The sequence below is a fragment of the Notothenia rossii genome, assembly GCF_949606895.1.
Source record: "Notothenia rossii genome assembly, chromosome: 9".
Lineage (NCBI taxonomy): Eukaryota > Metazoa > Chordata > Actinopteri > Perciformes > Nototheniidae > Notothenia > Notothenia rossii.
The window spans coordinates 6227520-6238842 of record NC_136907.1 but is presented as its reverse complement, the minus strand read 5'-3'; the positions used below and the strand labels follow the sequence as shown (position 1 = coordinate 6238842).

Sequence of the window (11323 nt, the reverse complement as noted above, 5' to 3'; positions counted from 1 at the left end):
ACATTGGTATAACTGCCTTTTTTAAATGTATATTTAAGTGTTGTATGTATGTCTTTTAAAAATTGACCTTGAGTCTCTTCAATAAAAGCGGATGATGACACACAACTAGTCATATTCACTTTTGTATTTGATTTATTTAAAAGTACTTCTGATTGTGTGTTGACGATATTTCTGTTTGCGTATGTAGATAATATCATATACGGCCTTGACATGCATATACAAATACGCATAAAAGTTGCTAAAATCACAAGGGATTATAGAAACCACAACGATAGTTAGTTATAGTTCATACAAAAGTTTATTACACGGTAAACATAATTCTAACGTTTCAAAAAAAGAACCCTATGTTCAATACATAGTAAAAATATATAATCCACATCTAAAAACATGTTTTATTTTCTGCTACACCACTTTAAATAAGCCATATTGTGTATCACTCCGAAAATAAGGGTATCAACTTGAATCTGAGACACATGATGAAAATACAATGCTTGGGGATACCATACTCAGTAGGCATATTGGCTTACTCTTTGTTCATCATATAAATCCATAGTTAGCTCAGTTATTACCCCCCAACAACATGTCAGCTGTCTTTTCAAAGTATAAATAACAAGCCCTTTCGAAACACAGTGTGTACAATTTAAAACGGCAAATCATACTTGCTGGTAATGTTGCTATTATTCTACATAGCAGGTGTAAGCCATTTGACCGGAATGATAGTCTATTTTGTTAAATCAATATCAGGATTCGGCATGCGAATGGGAGGTGGTGTTGACGAGGTCTCTGGGAAGACCTTCTCTGGCATCTTGCATTTTTTTCCTGGCCCTCTGGAAGGCCTCTGTCAAACAAACAAACATACAAATATAAATAGACAATATGTAATGAACGGATAAGCTACACAGCTACAAATATATAAGACACAACCTCTTAAAGGTAGGGTAGATAAGAATGGAGAAACCAGCTCGAGTAAGCTTGAGTTTGAAAATACACAACCCAAAAAAAATCTGCCTCTTCCTTCAAACTTCCTTACAAAGCCCCGCCTCTAACACACACGAACGCGCACATAACCAATGAGGGCACGAGATTAGTTTGTGCACAGATGGGCCGGCTCAGATGATTGGTCGTGCTTTTTACAGCGCCACGGCTTCCACAGATGAAATATTTGTGTATATTTATTGTCAAAGCATTTCATGTATTCATTGCCATCGGGATGTGAAGAGCATTCCATGGAATATAACAAAAAAGTGTTTCTGAAGTGAATTACCTTCCCCACCTTTAATCTCAGAATCTAAATAAATGATTCAGTATAAAGGTCTTTACCCAGAATGGTGCAAACGGCTCCCTGCTGACTAAATCCTCCCAGCTGTTCCAAGACTTTCTGCCTCCTCTTCTTCATCACTGTGGCATCAACAAAGGCTCTGAAACAAAGACATAATGGAGACATTAAATCACAGTCTGCAACTACTGTACTCGAAATACAAATATTTAAAAGTGTTATAAATCATGATGTTTATTAAAATATTTTTCACAGAAAGTATTTCCATAAACAAATGCTGTGATTTATAAATACATTTACAATGGAGGTGTATTACCTGGCTTGCTGGAGGCAGTGCAGATTAAAGGTGACACTTCCTGTGGTTTCTGTGCAAAAGCCAAAGCGACTCAGCCTCTCTCCCTGCAAACACAAATGGAATTTAAAATAATAATAATTCAGTGTCAGAATTAACCGCAGCATGAACATGGACATAAAATAAACACGGTTCGAAGTATATGATCAGACAATGTGGCGTTGCAAATGTGTCTGGAAGGAAATCTATACAGAAACTCATCAGTGTGACAAAAACAGAATGTTATCAGAGATTTTTATATATAAAATAAAACTCTACATACTCACTTTAAAGGCTATCTAGAGACATTGACAAATAAATGATGCATAGTGTTTTTAAAGGCCATGTCATGCTTTTCCGGTTATTACCCGTCCCATTGTGTGTTATGAATGTATGTTATTTTCTCAGCTGCAGCTCTGGGGATTTCTCAGCCTGAGACGGCGGGCACACACACACACTCACAGCCAGGCTGCGGGTGTGTGTGTGTGCTCGGGCTGGTTTCGGGCTGGGTTTTTCGCTGTCTCGCCGAGCCCACACAGCAACCAGGAACACTAACTGCTCCTCGCAGCAGCGAGACCCACAACGTCCCGCCAACACGGCACCCAGACCCCACGCAGCATTCTCATCTGTTTGTCATCACTGGTGTCATTTTCTGGTTGCTAACGCCACTGTAACACATAATCACTGATGTTCCGCTGTAACGGTGGAGGACTCATCAGAACAGAGTGGGCGAGCTGACCAATCAGAGCACACTGGGCTCATAGGGGGGGGGGGGGGGGGGGCAGGAGCTCCAACAAGCCGTTTAGGACAGAGAGTGAATACACATACTATACAGAGATGCTGTATGAGAAACCAATGTGAGTTTGGAACATTGAACAATGTAAATCTATTCTAGTAGACCTCAACAATGGAACTATGATCAGTAGAAATGGCCAGGACATGATGGGACCTTTAAGTCACTTTGTGGTCCTTCTCTGGGATTTGTTTATTATTGTAGTAAAGCAAAGATGGGAATGAATTCTTGTTTTTATTATTCCTCATTGTTGTCTAGAGAGCTTGCCCATGGTTTAGAGCCTACCTTGAAGGTCCCGGGTATTCTGACATAGCTTGGGTCTTCGAGTTCAGGAGATCCTCCGATAAAGAAGCGCCTCAGAGAGGAGACTGTCCCCGTCTGAAGGGGTCTCCACGTATGGCAAGTTATTGTATGTTTACCTGCAACACAAAAGTATAAACACACACATATCTTAAAATAAGACCAGGGACTTGAAATGTTAATTGAAGTCTATATTTTAAATCACAACAGATACATTCACAGTTTTTCCAAAATGTAAAAAGAAAAGTGTCTTTTATACATTTTTTCTAAGAGATTAAACAACTGCAAATATTTTGCCAAACATTTATTGGTTCAGACTTCATGAAATTGTTGGTTTTGTTTTTTTTATGTTTGGAAATAAGACTATTTGATGAATAATTAAACTCTGCAGTGTACAAAGCATACCAGGTATGGCGGGAAAAAGCAGATAGCCGTAGCCTTCAGTTCTGTAGCGCTGCCAGGAGTCCAGAGAGAGGACCTTAAAGTAGATCACTGGCCACTGAAGAATTGGCTCTGAGATAAGGATAAAAGTATTAGTATCATTTGTTAAATGCATCATGGTATATAATAACGTAATGAAACACCCCATGGCTGATACTAACCCTCACTCTCTTTTTCACTCATGTAGAAAGCTTCAAAGCTGAAGGGGTAACTGAAGAAAGCCACATTTTCCTGTTGGCAGAGAGAATACTGAGGGTTTAACAAACATCAGAAGCAACACTGTGATGCTGCTCACCTTTTTGTCCTACAGTATACATACACACCTTCCCTAATGTTTTGGCCCGGCAGGTCTGCGTTACCCCCGAGTGAGACTGAAAAGGCAGGCTGGACCAATCTTAAACAAACAAGAATAGTACAAGTTCAAACGGTAAATGCATTTTAGTTTCAAATATTTTAAAGTATAACACTGTGTATAGTTTCGTGTACTGTGTATGTGACTTACTGTTGGGCAGTTCCATGAAGAAGTGGATGTATAAATTATCATACTCAAAGCCTTTGGCTGAGACTGGGGAAAGAAAAGGAGAAAGAGCTTTTAAATGCCAAAGACAGGCAGGAAATATATACAGTAGTGATGAGCACTGTTTTCCTACTCACCTATCTCTCCATTCATCATGTAGCGCAGAATACCTAAAGGCGGCTAGGGGACAGAAATAGAGTTAGTGCCAAACATTTTTGTCGGTTTTTATCTTACTAGTGTTTTGTATTGTTTGTACGTCATGTAGGAGTTTCTCAGTCTGTGGCTTCTGATCTGGTTTCATTGTCTCGTGTTTTAAACTTGTTTCATGTCCTGTTTGTTTTTTATGTATTTATGCTATGTGTTTATACAGTTGTTGATGTACAGCACTTTGTTCAACTCTGTTGTTTTTAAATGTGCTATAGAAATAAAGTGGATTGGATTTTGTTTTAGGTCCAATGTTAATATTTGATCAATCAACCCAATCAAAGGTCCCAAACATGCTATTTCCAGCTTCTGAAATGTGATGATTTGTTGCTTTATTTTTATTCATGACTGTGAGCTGAATATTTTTGGGTGTTAGACTGTTGATCAGAAAGAAAAACAATTTGAATATGTAACCTTGATTTCTGCTAAGCTGAAATGGGCGTTAAATCCAACTTTCTGATCAAATTCATCTCTAATAGTTATTTTCAAAAGGACTTACCATTTCAAAGTCCTGTCCAACCAGGCTATTGAGGTATTCCTTATGCCGTACGTACAGCTAGAACCAAAGGAAAAGGGATGTTTCCAAATCATAAAACTGGTTCAGTTCAATCCTTAATCAGTAAATGTAACATGAACATTAAAAGCTGTATTCTGTATCCTGGAGGGAAACATGAAGGAGATGAACTCACGTCTTTGTACATGTTCTGCTCCCTCTCCTTCTCCTCCGGTTGCATCGCTGTGCACACATTCTCCACATGAAGACGCCAAACTTCTCTCTTCTGCCCTACTGTTACAATCCTGCACATCAACACACACACACACCAGACACGTTTTGGTTCAACTTGTCACAAAATCACACATCTCTTTACACTTAAAATCCACATACTTTTTCTATTACAATCCAGCCAATATCGGTCAAGAATTGGGCCAGAGTGGCAGACTTTTAAAGAGGATTAGAGTACATAGTGCAGCTTCTACTGACAATTCTAAACATTTTGATATGATATCCGTCAATACTGGAGACACAAACACTCTGCTCTCACGCTGTGAACTTGCCTGTAAGGCTCTTTGCCTTTGTTGAAGTCAGGTTTTACAATGACGGTTCCACTGCCGTCTGTTTTTATGGTTAACAGCAGATATTCATTCTCTTTCTGGCCCAGCCTGAGGAAGCAAATACATACAGAGAGAGAAACAACTGAGACAGGGAGAAATCAATTGATGCTTTCTAACCTGTACGCTCAGAATCAGAATACTTTATTTATTCCAGGGGGATCTTTTTTCCACAGTTAAACAATTTTAGAATGAATTAAATCAATTACAAATATGTATATAAACATGAGAATTAAAAATCAAAAGGTTAAATTAAACAATTAAATGAACACAATTAACTTAAGTGAAGATATTTAAACAAATAGTCCAAAAGATAAAATAAAATAAAAACATTTTCATAAAAAATCTAAAATCTAAATGTGTACATTGTACTACAAGATATAACGTGTATATTACAATAATAATAACAGATTTATTTTGTAAGCGCTTTTACAGGTGCTCAAAGTGGCTTTACAGAGATAGTGAAAAGAAAAGAACAACAAATAAATATAGTTGAAGACAAATTAAAATCAAGCAATACAAGAACAATCACACATTAAAAGCCAGATTGAAGAGATTGATACATATAGACATTCATAAGATTTGATTCAGGTTAATACTGATCTAGAGTCTGTTTTGATGTGTCTGTTACAACCGTGCTTTAAGTCAACATCTCCACATGGAACAATAAGGACTGAACAGAGATGGTGTCTCACCTTCCAGGGGGGGCCAGGTCTGCCATGATGTGCATGGTCTGCATGGCATTATTCACCACGTGACTGTTCTTTACAAACTCCTCTGTGGGCTCCCAGATGACGATCTTTGACTTAGGGATACTAGAATCTCTGCAAAATGAGCCAGACATGACAGTTTAAAACATGAAACATCACAAATTCTGTCTTTTTAATGCACTTCCTGTGAGGGGGTTTACAAATTAATTACAAGAGGAGACGCTAATGACAAGCAGTTTTGATATTTCAAAAAGAATACAGACTTCCCAATGGAAGGTAGTCCAGGTTATTAATGAATTTAAATAAATTAAGCGATGCTTCACTTACAAGGTTCGTCTTTCTTGCCGCCTGTTTCTCACGCTGGCCATCCTCTCAGCCAGGAATGTGGGGCCAGATTTGGTTGTTGTCAATAAGTCAGTCGGGTACTGCTTTCAGGATTAAAAACAACCAGCTACTTATTACAAACAGTTTTACAGATGAACACAAACAAAATCTTCTGGTTCTGGTGAATCTGGTTTATGTTTAATCACCGCAACAACTTAACACACAAGGCAGTGCCATTGACAGAAAGAGCATTCTAAAGTGTGAACATGGCACTAAGCATGTCTGCTGTCAAGAAAGGGGGACATACACCTACGTGTTTTCAATCTTAATCTAGTGTTACTGTGCATTATCATACATTTTATAACAATACATTCATTTGAAGGTAAGATAGCACCAAAGATTCTGCTCCATTCTTATCTTATACGTAAATGAAAATATAACACTGTAAGGTGCATTATTGGACAATGGCATAGACACTGTAGAATGCACAGTTCTTACTAGTTGTTGGATAGGAAGACAGCTGGTGAAGCGATCATGATCAGTGTATGTGAAAATCCTGTGATTGCGCCGGCCCTTGGCCTTGTTCAGGGCCCGGATCTCTGTGAGGTACTGGCGGTCCAGAGGGGTCTGACACGCCGACTCGTTCTGAAACAGCTCCATCTCATACTGGGACCACAGACAGAGAGGCATGGGTAGGAGAACAACAAAACATTTACAATAAACACTTGATATTTAAGTTGTGTTATTTTGTAATCACTCATTATAGTTTGCTGCAGATACTTAAAGTGCTACCTGACTGAAGAGTTTCTCCTGCCAGCCCACCACCAGCTCCTCGTCATTATCACCTAGTGACAGAGTGGAAGAAATCCAAGTTATTCAAATAAACTTTGATGTAAAACAATGAAATAAATATACACACGTGAAAATAAAGGTTATACACTATGTCTGTTACATTTATGTATGCTTTTTAATGTATGATGGTATATACTTTACTTATTGTGCACTGTAACTAACCCTAACCCAACAAACAAACAACATAACACTTAATGTCCAACAGCAGTCCAAATAAGAATGTGCCGATCCAAGTTTTTAGTCCTAATATTTATAGATTACAGATCCTATACTGGTGTTTAATTAATAAACGGTATGCCTGATTGTGGAGGTAACTGGGATTATTCTTTTAAGTGTAAGACAACTTCATGAATTGTCACAAAATGTCACAAATAAACACACAGATATTGTCCATCCTGAACCTCGATTTCACCACCAATCAGTCTTTTGCCCAGAATGAGACGAGTATACCTTTCTGGCCTTGTGGTGTGAGGGTTTCCAGCTCTATGGCTCCTCCATCTTGCTGGGACAGCACATGCTGCTGGAGGTGCTGAGAGAGGGCTGCTGTGGAGGTCACCCTCTCTATACGCACCCTAAAGAGGAGAAATAAATGAATAATGTCCAGTTAAAATGCGTACTTAAGCTGAACCACTCACCTCAGGCAGAGATCAACAGCTCAGATATCCAGGGCCTCCTTTCATCTCTGTTTTGGATCACACCTTATTATTAACCTGTTTTTCTATCACCCTCACAGGTTTGTATTTTGAAATGAACCTTCCTGCTTACCAGTTATATATCTGACACTTACATTACTTGTTTTTAACATGTTTACAACCTTTTTAAATTTCATGCACTCTGCATTTTGTTTGAGTACCTTTATTTCAATGTATTTTCTTGATATTTTGTTTTATTCGCACTACTTATGCACAATGAGATGTCTTTGGAGAGTTTGTAAAATATCGACTCCCGCAGCTAGAAACATTTTAGTTGCACTACACCACCTATGGTTGGGCTCCAAAGTAAAATTCATGGCATCATAATAAGAAAAATAAAGTCGTTGTTTACTTCTGCTCTTAAATGTGCAGAAATGTGTGGTGTAGATTATCATCGCAACAGAACATGTCTAAATGTCCTTTTGATCATACATATAACATGTAATAAGGAAGGAGACCAGCGTTAAAGGAACCACACGATAATCTAAATACATAATACGCTCGACAAGAGTGTGAGCAGTCTGAGAGGTTTTCCATTGCTTGAACAAAATGTTGTAGCTTGGCTAATGTTAACGTTATCAGGAGCTACTCACCTTATTTTCAAGTTTTTAACAGCATCCCGGGACCTATACACAGCTTCTCCTGTATCTGTGTTCCAACTATCTGCCATCAAGATAGTATTCAATATCGCTAGTAAACATTCGGAAAACGCTTTTTCGTGTTAGCTAAGCTAGCACTTGGCGTTAGCTACAGTTAGCCAACAGGTACTTTTTTCGTGTTTGTAATAACTTGCCATATATACAGTAACTGTGTACAGCATTTGAAACTAAAAGCGACAGAAATGGCAGATAAATAAGGGTTGATTTGTAAGTAACAGCTACTACGAAGAAGCTAACAAGCTAAAAGGCAACCACACACTACTGCTAATGGATTGTAATCGTTGCCATAGATACAGGTAGTTCTTCTTCTTGTTTAGATGTTTTGGCAGTTTGCACACGTTACCATTACCGCCGACTACCGAGCTGGAGTATAAATCAGTACATTGACAGAAAAGAGAAAATCACTCAAGTAAAAGCAACACAATAACCTAGAAAAGAAATACTACAAGTTTAACTGTGGGGCTGACATATAAACATAAATAAAATGCTAAATTAACTACGGATGTAATATATTTTTTGCCAAAAGCGTGCGCTGTGTAGACCCCGTTTCCAGGGACAACAGAAACGGAGGAGCAGCACCAACAACAGCAAAAAGAGATTACATTAACGACAAAATTCGAGTAATATTCATAGCAGCGCCAGCGATAGAATATATATATTATATGGCTCTGATCCATAGGCAATATCACGCAACCTACGTCTAACATCCCGTCAAATGTATCAAAACGTAAGTGGGGCTTATTTTTCTATGACTAACTCATTAGTACACTTTTTTTTTTTTTTAGTTAGTAGTTTTGACGTCTTACACTCTGTGTATTGTTAGCTAAAGTAATGTAACTTACTGCTATGTAACGTCTTTACAATATAAATGTCAGCTTTAACAGCAGCTAATGTATTACTTTTTACTTACGTTAGAGTTGTCAATTGTGTTTTAAAATCTATCTTGTCAATACTGATCCAAAATCCAAAAATGTGTACGCTTAAAAATCACATTTTAACTACTGTTTAGTTCATACGTACGGAGCCCCCCTGGTGACATTGGTGAGAAAAATATTAATACGTGGCCACGTAATAATAATGCGTGGCCACGAATTAGTTATTTTGTTCCCACGAATTAGTAATGCGTTGCCATACAATAATTATTGAGCTCTGTAATGAGGAAACTAGATCTGCCTGACGAGGCTCTACATTTTCCTCGTCATTTTTTTGCAGCAGTACAATTTACTAATGTGCATTTTAAATGGGTAAATACAACAGTATTCAATCTCTTTTCAAATAAACTCCTGGTACAAAACTAATAGAGAAATATTATTGTTATATCTGTCCATCCATTTTAGCCATTTTCTTTTATGCATTTGTGATTATTTTATGGGTAAATATGTTATCCATCTGCTATATAGTGCTTAAAAACAGCTGCAAGGCCCCAGTGAGCACATCTTACGCTGGAAAACATTCAATGTCAAGGCAAGACGTGTTTTTTTCCATTTATTTTGTCGTATTCCAATAATCCAACATATAAAGAACATTGGTTTCACCTGTGGCATTTCATTCTGGTGCAGCAATCACACCACCACCTGGTTCAGCTGGTGCCCAAAACCACCTTTAAAAATTGCTTTGATTAACTTAAATAATTACACCAAAAGTAATTACAATACACCAATTATTAATTCCACATTAACACAAACAGCTAGAAAATAAATGTTGAATTACTAAATTACACAAGGCAAGGCACGTTTATTTATATAGCACCTTTCAACACAAGGCAATTCAAAGTGCTTTACAAAAATGAAAGACATTAAGAAAATGGCATTTAAAAACAGTCATTAAAAAGCAAAGATAATAAAATAAAAGTTAAGAAAAAATACATGAATAAAAGTTACAGTGCAGTTTAAGATATGAATAGTTCAATTAAAAGCAGCGACAAAAAGTAAAGTCTTCAGCCTGGATTTAAAAGTAGTAAGAGTTGCAGCAGACCTGCAGATTTCTGGGAGTTTGTTCCAGATATTTGGAGCATAAGAACTGAACGCTGCTTCTCCATGTTTAGTTCTGACTGGGGACAGCAAGTTGACCAAATGACATAAATCGATGTAGAGCTCCAACAGTAGTCTATGTGCTTTGTGACTGAAAGGATTTACTATTGTTGTAATCAACCACATTTACAGGGCAATTAAGTAATTAGGGATGCTCCGATCGATCGGAGCTCTCTAAAAATGCCGACCGCGAGAGCCGATCATATGACGTAAAATGATGTAAAATACATGACACTTGTCTCTATGCGCAGCAAAACAAGCTCGCCAAAATGGCTTCACCAGACCAGTCTTCCAGTTCCCGGCAGTCCTCTGATGTTGTGACCAAGTCCCTGCCGCCTTTGACACAAGCCTCTGACACACAAAAACCAGAGACTTTGATAGATACAGGTCATTCAAATTACCTACCTACACTACCTCACTGTTAAAAACAGGCGTGCACATAATATATGTAATATCATCATGTTGAAATATTGTTTATGAACAACAATCATTAAGCAAGTGTATGCAAAATGTAAAAGCCATTGAAAAGCATAAAAGAACAAGAGGTAGGAATATAAGATAATCATTTATTTGTCCCACAAAAGTTAAATTAGCTGTGAAGTGAAATGACTAAAAGAGCTAATTGATTTGCAACACACTGGCATAAAAAATATATAATTAACATATATTTATTTTTTAGACTTGACAGGGATAGCACCGCTGCCTCAGTCCTCCTCTCCTCGAGCCACCCGCACTGGACCAATTAAAACTGGTGGCCTCATTCAGGTCTTGGACCATGGTCGGTGGACAGAACCCATGAAAGCTGCCATCGATGAGCTTCTGGTAAACCACCGTGGTGCCAAAGATGTCCTGAAGCGAGTGGATGCGGACTACGCTGCCATGGTCCAGAGGGGATGCACAGAACGGAACAGCCTCCTTCACCTGACCACAGTCCAACATATCTCACGATATGTTAAACATCTGGCAAAATTTAAAAAACACCAGCTCTTCCCTCAACGCATCCCCAGAAAAGGTTTTAGAGACACAGCAGCTGTGGCATAAATTGACCTCAGGTAGCCAAACTATCAGTGTGCCTGCCATAACT

The 11323-nt window shown here is 38.1% G+C and overlaps 1 protein-coding gene across 2 annotated transcripts; it reads right to left on the bottom strand.

Annotated features, from left to right (window-relative positions):
• Positions 1-279: 279 nt before the first annotated feature.
• On the bottom strand, positions 280-8741 carry mks1 (MKS transition zone complex subunit 1). Of its 2 annotated transcripts, none has more exons than XM_079651534.1 (18): positions 8144-8741; positions 7309-7430; positions 6799-6851; positions 6505-6672; positions 6010-6110; positions 5668-5796; positions 4919-5023; positions 4552-4660; positions 4362-4418; positions 3796-3838; positions 3644-3706; positions 3465-3535; positions 3303-3372; positions 3106-3213; positions 2686-2819; positions 1593-1675; positions 1321-1418; positions 280-838 (listed from the first exon to the last, which is right to left on the bottom strand). In XM_079651534.1, exons 1-18 carry the CDS (start codon positions 8218-8220, stop codon positions 741-743), a joined length of 1689 nt encoding a protein of 562 aa, XP_079507660.1. In that variant the 5' UTR covers positions 8221-8741; the 3' UTR covers positions 280-740. The 2 variants fall into 2 exon arrangements, with proteins under 2 accessions (XP_079507660.1, XP_079507661.1); XM_079651535.1 differs by having other exon boundaries at positions 6010-6107.
• Positions 8742-11323: the final 2582 nt, after the last annotated feature.